This window comes from Thermobia domestica, chromosome 7, assembly GCF_964235325.1.
Source record: "Thermobia domestica chromosome 7, izTheDome1.hap1.1, whole genome shotgun sequence".
Lineage (NCBI taxonomy): Eukaryota > Metazoa > Arthropoda > Insecta > Zygentoma > Lepismatidae > Thermobia > Thermobia domestica.
This window is the reverse complement of record NC_137460.1, coordinates 292,143,307-292,164,282: the sequence shown is the minus strand read 5'-3', so window position 1 is coordinate 292,164,282 and position 20,976 is coordinate 292,143,307. Positions and strand designations below refer to the sequence as shown.

At 35.2% G+C, this 20,976-nt stretch overlaps 1 protein-coding gene across 2 annotated transcripts; it reads left to right on the top strand.

Annotated features, from left to right (window-relative positions):
- Nucleotides 1–8,845: 8,845 nt before the first annotated feature.
- LOC145689093 (uncharacterized) lies at nucleotides 8,846–20,690 on the top strand. Of its 2 annotated transcripts, none has more exons than XM_081763222.1 (2): nucleotides 8,846–9,078; nucleotides 15,890–16,732. In XM_081763222.1, exon 2 carries the CDS (start codon nucleotides 15,917–15,919, stop codon nucleotides 16,418–16,420), a length of 504 nt encoding a protein of 167 aa, XP_081619348.1. In that variant the 5' UTR covers nucleotides 8,846–9,078; nucleotides 15,890–15,916; the 3' UTR covers nucleotides 16,421–16,732. The 2 variants fall into 2 exon arrangements, with proteins under 2 accessions (XP_081619348.1, XP_081619347.1); XM_081763221.1 differs by lacking the exon at nucleotides 15,890–16,732 and adding an exon at nucleotides 19,138–20,690 and having other exon boundaries at nucleotides 8,857–9,078.
- Nucleotides 20,691–20,976: the final 286 nt, after the last annotated feature.

Genomic DNA, 20,976 nt, shown 5'->3' with positions numbered 1-20,976 from the left:
TAATAGCGATCAAAATCCAACACAATACAAATCCTAATTCGGAAAGAAATAGGTTGCTTCACCACGTGATACTACTTATCACCTTCTTAATCATGAACATCCCTGATCACATTTGTAGAGTCCGTTGCATAGCACTTGCAGTGCGGCGTACAACGAAGACTATTTTTGCACCAACTGCACCTGCCGGAACAGCCTGTCTTACACTCACATTTTGTAAGTTCAATCAAGCTTGAGAAGCAGGAGTAATGAGGCATCGAACTGGCATGTAGACACCGTTGTCCAACTGCCAACCATTTTCTTCAGTTGCGGGAATCTTCGGCTATTGGTCACATAGGACTCTTCACGCATGGTCAATTAATTCTATCGTATTATATAGGGTACAAGTGCAGCACGAGTCGGAGGTAGTGACGGAAAGTGGGAATATTCCCGGTGGGAAGGAAAATAAAAAATGGGAATATTGCCGGGTTTTTTCCCTGCCATATAAATTTTCGCGAAGGAATTTATTTCTATTTCTTTATTTTATCTTCCAAATTATAAGAACCATAAGACTAATTACTTTATATTCATTGATTATGATTTACTTGTACGCTTTAAATAATTTGGAGATTAAAACAATAAAATTTGTTGACTGCACTTTATATAACTAATCATATGATTTATTAGTTCCATTTCCATTTGCACTAAAATGTAGCAAATGATGAAAAGGAACCAGTTTGTAAAGTAATGTCGAAATTATGTAGAAATAGATATGAAGTACTGTTAATAAACCCCGAACTATCGTTAGTAATAGACGTCGGTCTGTCTCCTATCTCTGACTCGAATTTTTGAAGAGGTACTTGGACTTTACGTGTGAATTAACGCATGAAATTTCGAGAAATAAATAGGAAAAAAGGTCGTATGTGACAATGTTACAGCTATATTATAAAGATAAGTCAGTATCTTGCAAATATTGAGAACATAAATATATATGCGCAAATGTTGATAAATTGGTGAGACATGTATCTTGTAGCAGTTACCCAATCTAATTTGTTTATAACATATTTAAAATTACGCTCAACCCAGTAACCTATTCTTAGGCCAAGACACTATTTCATTCCAGAGAGGAGTACAACAAGGTGATCCCTTGGGCCCAGCACTTTTTGCCATAACAATACATTCTTTAATACATTCGATTAATACTGAACTAAACATCTGGTATTTGGATGATGGGACTATTGCTGACAAACCTGAGGCAGTCCTTTCAACGTTAACACATATAAATGAGAAAGCATCAGCTCTTGGCTTACATTTGAATTTCTCAAAATGCGAAGTTGGTTTTCTTGAATCAGATGAAGCCACATCCGAACAATTATTCAGAAGATTTGGAGAAGTTGCACCAGGAATACATTTCCTAAGCAAACAGGATGCTTGTCTTCTGGGTTCTGCTCTCACAAAGGAAGCATTTACAACTGTGCTATAAACCAAAATATCCAAATTAGAATATTTTCTGTCTCTTCTTGTCTCGATTTCAGTACACGGAGCTTTTTTTCTTCTACGTGCCTTATTGTCAATCCCTCGCCTAAACTAGTTTCTACGGTGCTTTCCATCTTGGAATGAGACTCCACTGCTGAAGAAATATGATCATATCCTCAAAATGGGTCTGGAGTCAATTTTGAACTGCTCCTTGAGTGACGAATCTTGGATGCAAGCATCCTTGCCTGTTGGATTAGGAGGCCTTGGTATTCGACGAACCGTTGATATGGCGATTCCTACCTTTTTAGCGTCCTACCACGGATCCCTTCGTTTAATCGAGGCTCTCCTTCCTCAAGGCTACCACCTGGAGCCAGATGGGACAGTTGAAGAAGGCTCTACCAAATGGATAAATAAAACAGATACGAACCTTCCAGAAATCAGCAAAAGAGATTCTCAGGCATCTTGGTACACACCAATAGCAGTACATTTCCATAAACTTCTTTTACAATCTGTTGTTGTTCCAGAGGATAAAGCAAGACTTCTTGCTGCGTCATCCCACCATGCTGGGGCATGGTTAAATGCGTTACCTTCTCCCCAATTAGGTCTTCACATGTCTAATGAAACTTTTCGAATCGCAGTAGCCCTAAGACTAGGTTCAGCTGTTTGTGAGCCACATCGCTGTCCAGCTTGCGGGGATCAAGTTACCCAACGCGGCCTTCATGGCCTCTCATGCATGAAGAGCATAGGCAGAAACACCAGACATTCATCTGTTAATGACATCATTTTGCGAGCCCTCACAACGGCAGGAATTCCTTCGATTCGTGAACCGTCAGGCTGTTGTCGTTCCGATGGTAAACGACTTGATGGCATGACATTAATACCTTGGATGAGAGGCAAATCTCTCTAGTATGGGATTTGACATGTTCGGACTCATTCGCCCATTCAAGCCTGCCATTGACCGTTGTGAATGCTGGAGAAGTTGCTAGACGTAGAGAGGCAGAAAAGGAAAGGAAATACAATATTCTCCTCGATAAATGTATATTTGCTCCAATAGCTATCGAGACCAGTGGAGCATGGCGTTCTAGAAGCCTTGATTTTATCAGAGAGGTAGGCAGACGCATATCTATCGTTTCTGGAGATGTTTGTTCAGCATCCTTCTTATTCCAACGTATTCCAACGTCTGGGGATTTATTACAGCCATTCCTTCTTATTGGGCAACAGTAGCGACAACAAAAATTCAACCCCTTCCCAGTCCCAAAATCACTTTGAAAATCACAAATAATATCCACACCACCTTCTTATACGACTAAGACTATAAATCTTTTAAAAGAGAAATTTGGGGAATGACTTATTATTATGGGGTGAAGTGTCGAATGGCGACCAAGTAGTTTAGGTCTTGCTCCATGTATTTTTTTTTCTTATGGAGATTCGTAAAAAAAAAAATATCAAAAATCATGTAACAATGTAGATGACCTAAACCAAAGAATTGTCCAGAGCGTAGAGATGATCACTCCAGATATATTGGAGAAGGTATTCACAGTGGCTCTAGTAAATCGCATTAATTCAAGTCTTGTTCATTCACGAGGGCATGGTGAAAAAAAAGGGCTTCATTTTATCTGTCTTACACTTAGATTAATTAAATGTAAAACAATTTAGTTAACGATAACTGAGCCAAAAATGTGTTTTTTTTATTAATATGTTTTCTTGGGTTTATGGTATAGCCTTATTCAACTTGATCCTTATTCCTCGCGAGACATTTGTTTTTACTACAACCATGTGTCCATAGTATACGATTTCCTGATGTGCTTACATGTGCAGTATACGAGTAAGCTACTGCATGGAAAGTGGGATCATACAGTTATTGTGTAAAAAGTAGGGAAAAGTCACCTTATCTTATGAACAAAGAAAACAATATTAAAACTTAAAGGTCACTTGTTCAGAAACATTCACAAAAGCCTCGGACAAGGACTGATAACTTGGAACGATTTCAGCAAAAGAAAATGGACATGACATTTGCAACATGGAATATTAGAAGTCTTTATAGGGCAGGCGCGTTAAAATCTGTAACGAGTGAGTTAGAGAAATACAGGATGGACCTAGTAGGAGTTCAGGAAGTTAGGTGGGAAGGAAATGGATCTGTGAATTCCGGAAATTTTACATTCTTCTACGGGGAAGGAAATAAAAATCACCAGTTAGGAATAGGGTTTTATTATTTTCTTTTATTATTCTTAAGGGACGGTGGTGTGATATTATTGTTTTAAATGTTCATGCTCCAACTGAAGATAAGGGTGACGATATAAAATATAGTTTTTACGAACAAGTGGAACGGATATTTGACCAACTCCCGCGATACCATATGAAAATTCTATTAGGGGATTTCAATGCGAAGGTAGGACGAGAGGATATTTTCAAACCGATTATAGGGAACAAAAGTCTGCATAACGAAAGTAATGACAACGGTGTTAGACTCGTGAACTTTGCAACCTCCAAAAACCTAGTCGTGGAGAGTACAAAATTCCCACATCGCGACGTTCATAAATACACTTGGACATCGCCAGACGGAAAAACACATAATCAAATTGATCCCGTTTTAGTAGATAGAAGAAGGCAATCTAGCATAATTGATGTCCGGTCGTTCAGAGGGGCTGATTGTGACACTGATCACTACCTGGTAGTAGCAATAATACGAGAGAGATTATCGTTGAAAAAGGTAATATTCAATGTCCGAAAATGGAGAGATTTAATTTAAAGAAATTAGAAGAGAGCCAGGTAAGAGAGAAATAACAGATTGAACTTTCGAATAGATTCTCGATTTTAGGAGATTCGGAGTGCACTAGTGTTGAGGATACTTGAATTGAAATTAGAGATAGCATTAAAAGTTCAGCAATAGAAAAACTGGGACACGCGGAAATACGTAGGAACAAACTATGGTTCGACGAGGAATGCATTAAAGTAGCAGAGAAGAGAAAACAGGCAAAATTACGCTGGCTACAAAATCCGAATGAAATAACTACATAACATTTCGCAGATATCAGGCGGGAAACTTCTAGAACAAAGAAACGCGATTTTTTGAAAGCCAAAATTAAGGAACTCGAAGATAATAGTAAAAATAAAAATATACGGGACATGTATAAGGGGATCAGCGAATTTAAGAAATACTATCAACCTCGTGCTTATATATTAAAGAAAGCTGATGGAACAGTTCTCACTGATACGGATAGCCTCTTAAATAGATGGAAAGATTTCTTTGACGATTTGTTGAACACGCAGCCAAAAACTAATGTGCGTGGAGAAAAGGAGATACACACCGCAGAATCGTATATTCCAGAACCCAATCGAATAGAAGTAGAAACTGCTATAAAGAAATTAAAGAAACACAAATCTCCGGGTGTAGATGAAATTCCGGCTAAGTTAATTTTAGCTGGAGGCGAAAAGTTGTGGAACAAGATACACAAACTCATTCTCCTTATCTGGAACAAGGAAGAATTGCCACAAGAGTAGAAAGAATCAATCATTGTTTCATTTCACAAGAAAGGTGACATAACTGACTGTAATAACTATCGAGGCATTTCTCTTCTGTTAACATCCTATAAAATCCTTTCAAATATTCTATTAGCAAGATTGACCCCTTACGCAGATGAAATTATTGGAGATTATCAATGTGGATTTAGTCGAAATCGATCAACTATCGACCAAATATTTACCATTCACCAAATACTCGAAAAAAGTGGGAATACAATACCCCGGTACATCAATTATTTATTGATTTTAGAAAGGCGTACGACTCGCTTAGGAGAGAAACATTATACAACGTTCTTACAGAACTTGGAATACCGAGAAAACTAATTAGATTAATTAAGATATGTTTAAATGAATCCCAAGGTAAAGTCCGGGTAGGAAAATTTTTGTCCACGAGGTTTCACGTCGAAAATGGTCTGAAACAAGGAGATGCGTTGTCGTCATTATTATTTAACTTTGTGCTGGAATACGCCATAAGGAAAATCAAAGATAGCAACCAGAGCCTAGAGTTGAACGGTATTCATCAGGTTATGGCATATGCTGATGATGTAAATTTAATTGGGGAAGATAGGAGAACAACAGAAAGAAAGCAGAGATATTATTAAAGGCTTGCAGGGACATGGGTTTAGAAGTAAATGCAGAGAAAACTAAATACATGGAAGTGCGTCGGGACCGTAATACGGCAAAATGTGGATGCGTTAAAATATTAAATACGCCTTCGGTGCGAGCGGTCCCGGGTTCGATTCCCGGTGGGGTCACTCGGTCGAAAAAGTGTAACAGCTTTTTCAGGCCAGCCACCCTGAATGAGGTTTTCCTGGGTTTTCCTCATTCACACCAGGCAAATGCCGGGGTGGTACCTAACTTATAGGTCCCAGGCCGCTTCCTTCCTTTCCCAATCCTTTCTTCCTTCCCTTTCCCCGGATTGTGTGCTCGCCGAGGGACGTCATCCCTCAAATCGTGAAGGGCTACATGGCCTTAGATGCCGAAAGCCCAGAAATCCAAATCCTAAAAATCCTAAAAATATTAAATAATACTTTTGATAAAATGAATACTTTCAAATATTTAGGATCTGTATTAACAGACGAAAATCATATTCACGAAGAAATTAAATGTCGACTAAAAGCGCGGAATTCGTATTATTATTCGGTTCAAAATCTTTTGTCCTCGCGAATTCTGTCGAAGACTTTGAAGCTTAAAATATATAAAACGATAATCATGCCTGTTGTTCTGTATGGTTGCGAAACATGGTCGCTTAGGCTACTCTGAGGGAAGAACATGGACTGAAAGTATTTGAGAACAAGATTCTGAGAAGGATATTCGGACCCAAGAGGAACGGGAATGGTGGAAACTTCATAACGAGGAATTACATAATTTATACGGTTTACCCAACATTGTTAGGATTGTCCAGTCTAGGAAGCTTAGGTGGGCAGGTCATGTAGCTAGAATGGAAAAAAGTAGAAACGCTTTCAAAATCTTGACTGGAAGACCAATCGGAAAATGACCACTAGGAAGACCTAGGTGCAGATGGGAAGACAATATTAAGATGGATCTCGCAGAGGTAAAAATACAAAGTAGAAACTGGATGCAATTAGCTAAGGATAGAAGTTAGTGGAGAGCTTTTGTGAACGCGGCATTGAACCTCCGGGTTCCATAGGCCAATAGAGTTAGTTTAGTTAGTTAAAGGTCATCTATTAGAGTTTTAGTTTTTTAAATATTACTTTTCATTAAGATTTTTTCGTTCGTGGTACTCGCGGCATCTTGCATTGTTATTTTGTGTTTTATTTCGAGCTGGTTTGCTTAAGTGTGCAGAAAATATACAGGTGACTTGTATGTGTGATTTTATGCTATAAGAAGAGTACAATTTGTTTTTTTATAAACGCAAAATTCTTTGATTATATTCCAGTGATGCCAAAACAACGAAGCAATATCCTCAATCTGGTACGCTGACAAACGATATTTATCTACACTAGATTCGAGATTTAAAAAAAATCAAAACATTCTTTTACAATAATGTTAAATTCACATTAATTGTAAAGTATATTTACCTTCTTCCCGTATGTCTCTGCTTAGGATATTTATCGTAAATTATATGAATTTTGGAAAGGTGGCTGTAGCCCAATATCAGTCACTGGCACATTCAAGGAGCATCGGAATTTTAATTTTGTATCATTTGTGATTAATCTAACGCTCCCTAAAATATCGAAAATAAAATTTATTTTTCTTTTTATAAAGATCCACCAAATTACGCTTCGCCCCCTGTCTCACTAAGGCGGTGCGTTATCAAAATAACATTCCAGATTTCATAAACGCATACTTTTTTGCTACAATGTCGACAAATTTTACAGTAATTAACAAAAATATCTTCTCCTCGTATGTCCCTACTAAGGATATTTATAGTATTTTTTTTTTTAATTTTTGAAATAGGGCTATAGCACTCTATAAGTCACTGACCATATAAGGAGCATTGTAATATTAATTTCGTAACATTTGTGAATAATCTGACGCTCACTGGCATTTTCGAAACAAAATTTTGATTCTTATAAAGGTCCATCACCTATTGCTTCGCCACCTCTGCCCCCCTAAAGCGGTGCGTTACCAAAATAGCATTCCAGATTTGAAAAACGTATACTCTTTTGCCACAATGAAGCCATATTTCACATTAATTAACAAAAAATACCTTCTCGTATGTCCCTACTAAAGATATTTATATTGATTTTTTTTTTTTTTTTTTTTTTGAAAGGGGCTGTAGACCAATATAAGTAACTGGCACATGCAAGGATCATTGGAATATTAATTCTGTGTCAGTTGTGAAAAGTCTGACAATTACTGGCATTCCAAAAATAAATTTTGGGATTTTGGTAACACATCACCCACTACTTTTTACGCCCCTAGCTCCCCAAAAGGAGGGCCTTCCCGAAATAATGTTTGAGACTGCTTTACTAGCTTTGTGAATGAGCGTTTTTGCATTTTGCAACAAATAAAACTCATTTGCCCCAAAATCTTCACGAATAATTATTGGAGAAAACTGCTCCCAAAATGGGGGGCGCGGTGGCTCAGTGGTAGAGCGTTCACCTCTGGTGATTGGGGTCCCGGGTTCGATCCCAGCTCCTGCCAAGTGAACAAACACCTTGCTCGTGGGTTTTCTCGGAGTTCTCCCGTTTCACTCATCTCTCATCATCACTGTCTCCTTTAGCCTAAACGGCATAACCGTGGGACGTAAAACTCAAAGATTTCATTTCATGCTTCCAAAATGTAACATCGAATCTCCGATAAGGAAAATGAACTTTCGTGTTTACATCGCTAAAAGGGGGGCTAAACAGCAATTTTCTCTTATTTCCTTTGGAAATTCGAAAAATTCAGATATTTCTCAATATGAGTGCCAAATTTTACATTAATAGTATGAAAACTTCATCTTCTCCCAGTGCTGTAGAAAATTACACGAATTATGGAACAGTATATATACATATATATATATATATATATATATATATATATATATATATATATATACAGTGGCGTATTTACGATTTTGTTTCGGGAGGGGCTTTGCTAACTTTCGGGGGAACTTTGCCTGGAAATGTGAAAATTCTGCAAGATATTTCATTTACTTTACTATACTAAGTCAGATTTCGGGGAGGGCTTAAGCCCGGAAGCCACCCCCTAAATACGCCACTGTATATATATATATATATATATATATATATATATATATATATATATATATATATATATATATGGCAAAAGTGTATAGCTTCAAAATAATTTACTTTAATGGTTGGACTACAAACAGTTCTAATCCCTATTTTTGGAGCACAATACACTACTTTTTAACATTCAGACCTGGCAGCATTTTTCCTTGTTTCAGAAACAGTTTATGAAGGAGACTAAGAGAGATTTCATTTTCTACTAAGAATTATTTCTCATGAGGATTATATATCGCTTAAGTGGCAATCTAGAACTGGATGGAACATTTTTGTATGTTTTGGACTATTCGATGTCCCCTGAACATGTATTTGATTAAGGCCTTGACCGTTACCCCCTGTAGAAGTTAATTTACATTGAAGTGTAGTAGGTTGTTTTAATAGTGTTTGTTGGGAACACGAGAAGGTAAAAATACATTGTTTTTCTCATTTCTAAATTATCTGTACTGCTAAGGTACTAATTTTACGCAGTAATGTAATACAAGATGAATATGTATTTAGTGAAGGGCAAAGGAAACATGAAAATGAAAAAAAAAAAAAAAAAAATGTAACTTATTTAGCAATATTTGAACGATGGATATGAAAGTAGTAATTAAAGATAAAATATATTAAAATAACAACAAATAAATAGTAATACAACGTTAAACAGGTTCATGTGGATGTAGTTCGGGGATGCCATCTGTAAAAGATTAGGTAACCAAGTAATAATTATCTGAAGTTCGGAAGGCGGATCGCGAATTTATTTCTTTTTAACCATCTTGTTCGTGTTACGTATAGTAATTGTTTAAAACATTTGTGTTGCTACAAAACTTCACCCCAACCGTTTCTTTCCAATTTGCTTATGAGTTCAGTCTCCAGAGATACACCATAAAGAGTATAGTGCAATAAACACAAGCCAACCTGTCTAGATCGAACGAAGTCAGGGCAGGGTAAAGTTGATGGGCTTGCGCGGATGTGCGCTCGTAGGATGCTAGCTCGTGAGCGAGAGTGTGTAAACGGGTGTAATGAGAATGCCCTAGCCCTAAATCCTTCACTGTCGTGCAGCATGATTGTTGTTGCGGATAATATGGTAGGGAAGGTTAGGTTAAATAAGTAGAATGTATTAGGTTGGTTGGTAGGATAGGCTAATACTTGTATTTATGTTTCTACGCATAGTACAAATCTCTGCGCAAATGTTTGAGCATACGTCGAAGTAATACCAGGGTTACTGTTTAGATGAAGGGGCCATGGTAATGGACAATTCCAAACATAACCTGTCCAGATATTTAAAGATATTAGCGAAATTGTTTCACTAAGTAGAAGTTGCATATATTGGTGCCAATTCTCTTTGCGAGGACTTCTTTTTGATATTAAGACTCCCATAAAAGCGAGTGGACGCTAAAAGTGCTAGTTAATTGGGTTAGAGGAGTAGCACAGCAGGGATCGGATGGGTCAGTGCCAGGGTATGCACATAAATAATAAATAAAGTGGTGCTTAAAACATTTGATATCACACAGAATCACATAGGTAAGAGCAGCAGTAGTACTTTCACACTTGTCTCTCTATACTTGTAAACAGAAAACGCAGACTTCCCGAATGTAGAAATTCTTCGCCAGTGGAAATCATTATATTACATAGTCATCTTTGGTATGCACTTATCAATTTAGTCCTAGTATCCCTTCTAATCGTTTCATTATTCTTCACCATATTTCTAAATGTAAAATACTGGTCCTACATTGTGAAAAATTCCTCGAAATTGGAATTTAATATTATACGTAATCCTCATTTGTATGCACTCACTGCAACTGTAAATTTACTTTTTATGACAGATACTATTAATCAGCATCAGGACTTGTAATGGTCTCACACTAGTAACATAAAATACAGATTTTGCATACAATTCAGAAATATCATACTGTCATAAAATGATATCTGGTACAGTCGGCTTTGGTATTAACTGACTTATCTTAACTACCGTATTTCAGGTGTAATGAATTTACACGAGTAATCCTACACTACCAAACATAAAATATAGATATGCTACATAATATTTAAATCAGTCTCCTGCAAAAATAGGTTCGTTATATTTTTCTCTTTCTACGTACTGTGTTCAAATTTATCTGTAAATATTGTAAAATGTGATGAACTTTAAACTTGCACCATTTTCAGTGAAACTAAATACTAAAAGAGTAGGTTTATCAGGTGCACTCTGTTAAACATTTAACACTCCTGATGTTTCAAAATCTTCTGAAGTGAACAATTTTTGAGTATTCAACCAATCATATTGATATATAAAATTTTCCGTTTAACAAAATCTCAAAATTTGTTATACAACATTCGAATATAATTTTAGAATAAATTACCGAATTGTGTCACACAAATACAGTTTAAAAGATACCCTAAGAGTTTATTACATAAACATGTTTTCTATAATTTAGAAGAATACCTTCAGTCTGATCTATATATTTTGAACGTATAATATTTGTATTATTAATTGTAATATTGTATATCTTGACGAACCCATGAACACAGTTCTTAAGGCGGGAAATGAAATAAAAAATAAATAAGTAAAGTACTTTAGGATCAAAGGTTATCTGTGTTATCCCAGTTTAGGGAAACATACATGCATTCAGGTAATATGTACTTCTTTCATTTGAAAATTCACTTCTAATACCATATGATTTTTGTTATTGTGGGAAATGCATTACGGGTGAATGAGAGTGTTTTACTAAATTGAAAGAGTTTGCACAGTGATAAACATAATGATGGTTAATTTGACAGAAAATTTCCAAGTATTCACAGAAATGAAGAATGTTGGGTCCACTAAAGAACTAATTTTGATATAAATTCTAATCTTTATTCTCTTTCCCAAAAGAGTACTGACTTTTAATGTAAATACACACTAATGTGTTAGCAGAACGATTATTTCAGTACCTACTGCTCATTTTACTAGGTTTATCTAAGTACACTTATAAGAGATGGTTAATTTGGAGATCCAGTGGGAGGTGGACTACCAGAGAAGCAATACCAAACAGTATCAGGACGCAGAGGCAAGCACTATTCACAATCGGTTTATGCGCCACGTACAAATTGATACATAATAGATAGTGACCTACGTACCTCAAAACTTTTCTGCATGCTTAATCTTAAGTAAAATTGCCTTGTAAGGAAGAGCACTTTTAATACTGTTTCTCCGTTACATTATTTACAATTTAGGCACAAACGTAAAACGAAAAAAAAAAAAAAATCCTTAAATATTAAGCTAGTTATCATTTGTAAATTGCGTATATAATCTTTCCCTTTGAAAAAAATTACGCCTATATTTTTAATCTGCATCGATTTAAGAAATACCTTATTGCTTTATTGATTTCCTTATAATATGCATTAAATAAAAGACTCAGAAAGGAAAGTAACTAGTGAAATTTTTCAGGTTATTCTGCAATATATATATATATATATAATGTGATCGTTATATTTTCACCATTTCCGGCATTGTAATCTATATTGCAGCAAAAGTGTATAACTGTTTGACGTATGTCTGTGGTTACTTATTAAGAGAGCGACACGCATATCTTATTTGCACATAAAGGCCACCAAATCCTCAGTAATCTGATGTTAATACGACCACGCATCTATCATAGCGAGAGCTAAAAACATGAAGCCTGGTACGTGGTCTGCTTTCTTTATAACGGAGTTAATTACAAAAAAATACCTTAATACTTGAATTATGTACTAACAGTCATACACTGACAGTGCACATTAAATTTCACAATTTGGCCGTGGAATGTAAGGTTTATAGAGGGACAGAATGAAGTTATCGAACCTAAGTTAAGCTTCAATATCGCTACTTATGCTATGCATTAGGTAGGAGGAACGGAAATAGTTTATTTCTGAATTTCATATTTACGTCATCTTAACCAATCTCAAGTAAGAAAATATTCCCAAACCAGCACAAATTTTGATGCATGATAAAAAAAGAAAGAGGAAAATTACTTTCAAGCATGACATCTAAGTGATTGAGAGTTTATTCTTTCAACTTTGATCAATAGAAATCATAAGCAGTAAGCCTGGTTGAATTTCTGAGAAATAGCATGCACACTGTCTTACGGAAATTAGAGATTTATAGAAGTTATCATTAGCGTGTTTTCATAAGATGGAATAAATTTACTTTTCGACTAATTTTGATCCCTGTCAATAGTAGTAACGTTGTGGTTTTCAAGAAACTACAATTAATGTCATTTTTTTCATTTTTTATAACTTTTCTAAAAATGGATATATAATCCATCAACAAATGCTTAAAAGGAAGACTGGAGGATCTTGATTGGGGATCCTCAGAAGTAATTTGCATCGATGATGCATCGAAGGTTATGACACACTAAATCGAATATTGTATACGAAACTTATTGGAATGTTTTGTTATTATTGGAGATATTTTATTTCGGCGTAAAAGTGTCTTTCATTCTTACCATCTCCAAAACTAGGGTTTCGTAAAGAAAAGATAGTCAGCATGATCGCATTCAGTTGTTTAAATAGATTATCGACGCCGAAAGTGCAAAACGCCGTAACCCATCTAAACCAAACTTTTCAGGGTCGCAATAAAACCGCTTTGTTTTCAATTTTCTTCTACTTGGAAACAATGTTATAATTGGAGGTAATAGTCTATTAACCTTTTACAGTATTATCTCAAATTATAACAATGTTTCCAAGTAGAGAAAATTGAAAATAAAACGGCTTTATCGCTCTCCTGGAAAGTTTGGTTTTGTGAGTTACGAGGCTTTGCGCTTTCGCCGTAGTTATGCTCTTTCAGCAACGAAGATTCCGGTTTTTCCCTGGATTCCATGTGATTCATAGTCCACATATCATATAGGCTCGCTGCTCAATAGGACCCTAAACTCAATATCAATTCCGATGTTCATGATATTGAGCATTACCTGGTAGCAGCGGGTATGAAAGAGAAATTTTCGTTTTTAAAGGAAAATAAGCAGTATCTAATAACAGAAAGGCTTTGAATAGATCTATGTTCAGGCAAGAAAGGAACACTAAATAGAAATACCAACTCCGGAAAATTCGGAATACTGCAGTGTAGAGGATATCTGTGTTGCCGAATTTGGTATGCCGACAAATGTAGTTAGGTTAATTAGGTTGTGTTTAAATGAAAACTGAAGTAAGGTCTTAGAGAAATATATTTCTAACTAAAAGCTTTCAGGTATATAATTAGTTATAAGGAGAAATACCTTGTCACTATTATTGAAAGTATATTTCCGGAATCCGCTATAAGGGGAATTAAAAATAACCAAAACCTAGATCTGATTGACACTTGCCAGGTTATGGCTTAGCTAAATCATGTCAATACTATCGGAGATATAAGGATGATAGAAAGAGAAGCAAAGTTACAATAAACGCCTGCAAGAACATATGTCTAAATATAAATGCGGAGAAAACTAAATATGTGAAAAGACCGTAACCATAATGCTGAAAATAAAATGTAACACCTTTGACAAAATGGACTGTTTCAAATTTCTAATAACTTGGAAAAGTCGGAGGATTGTTTCTATTCTTGGACAAAGTATTGTTTTTTCTACAAAAGAAAGAATGGGAATCAAATTCATAATAGTGTTTCATGTTTTTCAAAACAGCTCTTGTATCTGGTCACTAATTCCCTAAAGCCATTACAAATAGCGTTTGGATCCATACTTGCGCTGAAGGTATTTAAGACAAGAGTAAATATACATTTTCGACTAATTTTTAGTATTCTTGTGGCATTAAAGCTACTGAACAACTACATATATTTCCCGTTTTACAGTATTACACTTGGTAACAAATATTGGAGCTTGCCAATTGAAGTACACTCTTTCGTGTTTCAACAAGATACTGATGTATACATTTCATGAGATCTCTAGGTTTTACGTAACAGTTTCGATAATAAGAGTGGGTAGAAATAAATGTAAATTCTTGTGCTTTTTGTAACAATTACTTTCCTTGTCCAATTGTAAAATTTTACACGTCTATTTTTCGTTTAAATAAGTAGTCGATTTGTTATACAAAACTATCGATCCTGGAATTCACATATAGAACCTGAGTGCTCTTAGTGTTTCTATTAATTATTGATGCAGTGAAGGCTAATCAAGAAGTCGGCTGCAAAATGTTTGACCTTTATTTTCGGCTTTCAGGTCTTTAACCCTTATCCGGGCAAGACATTTTTGTAACGTAAACGGGCAACCGGGGCCTGTGAGGCCCAGTATACATTTTAAGTGCAGAATACACAAAATCAATGCCTGTTGTCACTTACTGTTCGGACTAGTGTAGAATGTACCGGTATATATTTTTGTCAAGTAGCGAAACTTCGTGTCACGCTTTTGTAAGCCGACCAAACAGAATAGCAAATCCGGTCCAGACATTTTTGTAACGTAAACGGGCAACCGCAGCCTGTCAGGCCCAGTATATATTTTAAGTGCACAACACTCAAAATTCAATGTCTGTTGCCGCATACTGTTCCGACTAAAGGTTGCAATAGCCACGTGTTCAATATATAATTATGTGACAATTTGATCTAATATTTAACAAGAATTTCACTAAAGTTATACGGGGCCTCCTAGGCCCCGGTTGCCCGGTTACGTCAGGAAAAGATTTTCAAATTTAAAAAAAAAAAAAAAAAACTTTACCAACTCGATATGTTCATGATTTTAACTTCGACGAAAGATAAAAGAATTCAGTATTTTATGTCTTCGAAATACACCGTATGTATGGTTATTGAGAAATTTTAGAAAATGAAGCTACTGGGCCTGGGAGGCCCCGGTTGCCCGGATAAGGGTTAAACTTTTTAACTGTTTTTAATGATGATCAGTTTTAAATAACTTTATGATACGCCTTCTCTGAATTACATTCATTTCTCAGCTATACAATCCGCAGAAGGGTCGCGGACAAAATCCAAGTTAAGTTCTGGCAAGGCGGAAAAAATCAAAGCGAATAAAATCCAATGAACATTATCATGTGAGTAGTGCCTGTGATCACCCTAATTAAATTGTACGTTTGTTTCTTTCCTTAATTGTCATGCATTGTAAGTAAATAGTAATAGTATTTATTAGGAAATTTGATGATAGGAAATGTAGGAGGATCATATTTTTCTTATTTTAGGCCATTCTTTTGTCATTTTTCCTAAGTTTGGGTAATTTGTTCGTTAGTTTTTGAAAGCTTCGGTAACTCTTAATTATTGTTTATCATTTTCTAATTTTTGGCAGTATTCTCAAGATATTGCACCGGAGTACATGTCATACCTGGAAGAAGAACCAGTGCGTATATATAGTGGAAGGGTTTCGTGCTTAGCATTTCTACCGGAGAACCAAGTTGAAAGTGGTCTGAAATATATAGTGGACAGTGCACCAACAGAGTTAGCAGAATTGGTAGATTATTTTGGTAAAACTTATGTGAGGGGAACTTTTCGTCCAACTCAGCAGCCGAATAATAATAGCCGACTGAGCATTAGGAGAGTACCAGCACCATACACGCCAGCTGTATGGAATGTTCATGAGCAGACAGTACAGGGTGTGTCAGGGACAAATAACTTCTGTGAAGCATGGAACAACGACTTTCAGCGATTGATTGGACATAAGCATCCATCCATGTGGAGTGCAATCCAAGATATCAGGAAGGATCAAGTTCTAGCAGCCACAGTGATAGAGCAGGCAAAATTTGGCGAACCACCAAAGAAAAGGGTAAAATGTCAACAGTTCATTTTCAAAGAAGAATTCAGAATTTGTGCATTAGACTAATTGGCAATAAACTAAGTGTAAGTGATTTTCTGAAAAGTGCATCACGTTGTATACATTTAGATTGAAGCGTATGTGGTATGTAATTGAGTTGTACAATAAGTTGTAAAACTATGTATTTTCATTTTATTTATATTATACATGTAATAAGCATATAAAAGCCTTTTTTGGAGTGTTGTATGACTTGTGTGTTTTTTTAAATAATGTAATAACGTATGTAAATTTAATAATGCAATATCTATAAAATCGAAATATGAAAATGTATATGTTATCAATTATTTCGGCAAGTGTAACTGATGTAAATACTTTGAAGGTAATGAAGTAAATTTGTTTTTATCTAAATTATATTGGATTTTCATTCTCATGAGATAGCATATAGAAGCCTCTTTTTTAGTGTTGTGATTTCTTTTATAAAAATGTAATTCAAATGTACCTATCAAGATCAAAATACGTATATCGTAATGTTAGAATGCTGAGAAGGTTTTTTTTTTTTTTTTCTCCTTGCCTCCCACCGGAATAAATTGAAGAATTACAGATAAAACTTTAGAATGCATGATAATTAAAGAAAGAAACAAACTTACAAATTTAATTAGTGTTTTCACAGGCACTACTCACATGATAATGTTCCTTGGATTTTGTCCTACACTCTCCGTAGAAGTAGTTAGTACCAAGACAATCAATGAAAGCATGGAGTAGGCCTCAAACAGTATATCTGAAAGCATCCTTTATTGAATATTGTATTCTACGTAACAATTAATCTTATTTTTTTCAGTCCTTATGTCTATTATGACAATATGCCTTGTGTCCATCTTGAATAAAGAACACAGCTTTCTTACAAGGCTGGCTAGAATATTTATTATAAAAAATAAACTAGAAAAGTAATGGTTTCGCAAGTATAGCACTTCCTTCCTCAGACTACACTCTACAACTAAAATCAGAAATAATAAAATTATATACAATAAAGAAAGGAAATCATTAGTTCTTTCCACCAATCAGTAATCACTACTCATTAAATGTTTACTTTTCTTTTAAAAGCACTACCTCCCCTCTGGGCGCGAGAGTAACTGCCTTCACCTGGCAAAATTGATGAGTAACAACGTAACAATTAACTATGAACTGATAATAGTCGGAAACAGCTTTCTAACAGTAAAATTCGTGAAAACAAGACCTCAGAAACACCTGCTTGAAACATAAAAATAAGTACATAACTATATATATATATATATATAAGAATATATAAATCTTCTTACTTTCATATCTAGAGAGGGAAATAGAACAAGAGGGTGTGATAAATTTTTTAGATATGAAAGTAACCAGGACAAGGGAAGGCAATTTTGTAACGTCGTGATTCCAAAATGACTGTGCAGCAGGCGCATACTGCAGTAGGAGAAGTGATGTTCATGAGGGAACAAAGCTGAATTACATTAGGAATATGGGAGAGGATTAGAATGATAAATGTGGCGGAAGTTCAAAAGGAGAAAGATAATGAAAGACTATGGGAACAGCTGAAAGGGAATGGTTACGGTGACGAAGACAGGAAAAAGAGAAGGAAGAAAAGCGAGAAAGAAGAGGACAAGAAGGATGGCATGGCATTGAAAGTGCAGGGGTGATCACAGAGAAGGTCGAAAGAATTCTAAGGAGGGAAGGTATTAAGACTTCAGGAAGGGCGGAATGAAGATACTGGATATCATTAGAGAAAAGATGATGAGAGCGTCAGAGGATTCGTGCAAAAGAGGGGTTATATATGAAGTGCCATTTGGGATGGGCGATATGCTGTATATAGGGAAACCAAGAAGAGGATGCAAGAACGTTTAAAGCAACAATAAGGTGATGTCCGATTGAAGAGAGAGACTAATGCTATTTTCAAGCACGCCAGTGAAACGGCCATGAAGTGAACTGGAAAGGAGTAACGGTAGTGGAGTATGAGTGGAGGCAACTGGTTAGGAAGTGGAAAGAAGCTAAGAGGATAGAAGATGTAGCCGATAAAGCTATAACTGGAATAGTGGTTATAGTATTAATGAAGAGTGGGAGGACATTTTGAAAAAGAAGAGGGGTAAAATATAAGGACACTATAATGTTTATTTGATTTATGTATTCTTTTATATATCTTTATTTATTTATTTAGTTAGTTAGTTATTTACTTGTTTTTATGTTTTCATTATTTGCATGTGTTTTCTGCATTTTATTAATGCTTTTTGGATGTCAGAAGCTTTATAATTTTTGATTTTGTGTAGCTCTTTATTTCAAGCAGGTGTTTCCAACGTCTTATTTTCACGAATTTTATTGTTAGAAAGCTCTTTACGGCTATTATCAGTTCATAGTTGTTTGCTATGTTGTTACTCATCAATTTTGCCAGGTGAAAGGCAGTTACGCTCGCCCCGGAAGAGAGGTAAACATTTAATGAGTAGTGATTACTGATTGGTGGAAAGGACTAATGATCTTTTTTTATTGTATATAATTTTATTATTTCTGATTTTAGTTGTAGAGTGTAGTCTGAGGAAGGAAGTGCTATACTTGCGAAACCATTACTTTTGTAGTTTATTTTTATTATACATATTCTAGCCAGCGTTGTAAGAAAGCTGTATTTTTTTTTATTCTTTATGTCTAATTTCAGTTTTGATTTTGCATTCCCATGAGTACTAAACATATCTGAAATAAAAAAGAAAGGAAAATGTTGGCTTTTTTGTGAAGTTTGAATAAGATATTTTCTCTCCTTCCAGGTGTATATTGAAGAAAATATTTTTAGAAAACACTGAAAAATGAAAAAAATGTTTTTGATATGATAGAAAGAAATAAAAATTTTAAAAAAGTACAATTGATCTACCAGTCACACGTTTCGTTGTTTATGTGAAAATAGGAACAGAGGATTACTGAATGGAAAAAGAAGTAATTTTAGGCGAACCTGAGAAAGATTGTCGAAGAGAAGAAATTTTTGTAAAAGGAGAGCCAGTAGATTGGTCAGTTCTCAATCAGAACGATGACCTGCCAACAGCTAGCATTAAATATGGATATTCGAACAATTTATCTTGTCCTTCGACCACTAAGTCAAATGAAAGTCTGGTTGATTTGGATTCTACTATAGAAGATTCTCTTAGATATTCAAATATCTGTGACAATAAATTCAAAATAGAAGAATCCGAGACATCTGGGTACCTATTACAAATGCTGCCAAGGGTGCAGGGAGCACAGAACGCATGTAATCAGTTTAACTTTCCCGAAGAGGTAATCACTTATGATCAATGTAAAGAATCTGTTATTCTATCTGGTGATGTGGTACGTCATGTGTCAACAAGTGCTAGTGAGAAGTCATACACATGCACTGAATATAGAGAATCTTTCATTCAAAAACGAGCCGAATGTGATACATCTTTTACTGGCGAATTGGCAATCTTGAAACTTCCAATACCAAATACTTCTGAAAAACTCTACAGTTATAGTGCATGCAGTGACTTCTCAAATCGAAATGTTACTCTTGTAAATCATTCACTTGTAAACGATGGTCAGAAGCAGTATTCTTGTAGTGAATGTGGTAAATCCTTTAAAACGAGAAGAATACTGAAATCCCATGTGTTACTGCACACAGACCAAAGTTCACATACTTGTAATGAATGCGGTAAATCATTTAAAAATAGACATGGGATAAGAATGCATCTATTAACACACTCAACTACAAAAGCATATAAATGTCGTGAATGTGATAAATCGTTTAATCTGAAATGCAATTTGCAACGTCATTTATTAATTCATGTAGAAAGGAAAACATATTCTTGTGATGAGTGTGGTAAATCATTTGCTGTTAAAGAATACCTGCGAAAGCATTCAGTGATACATAACAAAGAAATGCGATACAACTGTAATCACTGTGGTAAATCCTTTTCACAAGGAAATAGTTTGAAATTGCATGAAGTTAGACATTCAAGTAAGAATTATTTTGCTGTAAATAAGGTGATAAATTTTCTTTAGTATGATGCCGTATGGTAAAGTATGATGCCTGATTTCAATAACATGCTTCATACTATCCTTAATACCTTTAACTTTCGAAGTGTATAAGTAATTTAAACATTCCTCTGCTCATTTCTCAAAATAATTTTCTCAAACCATAATGTGTATAATTTGAAATTATTATACACTCATACCCAAATTATATCCTTTAACTTTTTGTAAATACCTATTCTGTCAGATATGTTGACTATCAGTCTAGTTAGCGAAGACGAACTAAAAATCACTAGAATATTGATATATACGTGTAATATATCTTTATATGTGGTCACTCTCTTCAAACAACCCAGAAATTTCCATTTGTAATTATGTCCTACTGCCTCAAAGATAGAGGTCATGGAAACAAACCTAACTGCTAAGTCGAGAAAGGAAAACATCGAAAAATGCGTCTGATATTGGCATTACCGTAAGTTGTGCACTTCTGCTTAAAAGAAAAAAATCTCTTATAGTAGGGAAGTTACGTAAAAGAAGGCCAATTATGTCAAAAGTGGCTTAAAACTGTGACATTATTCTATTATATTAAAAAAAAAAAATTAGAAGCGAGGAACTCATGATCGCGG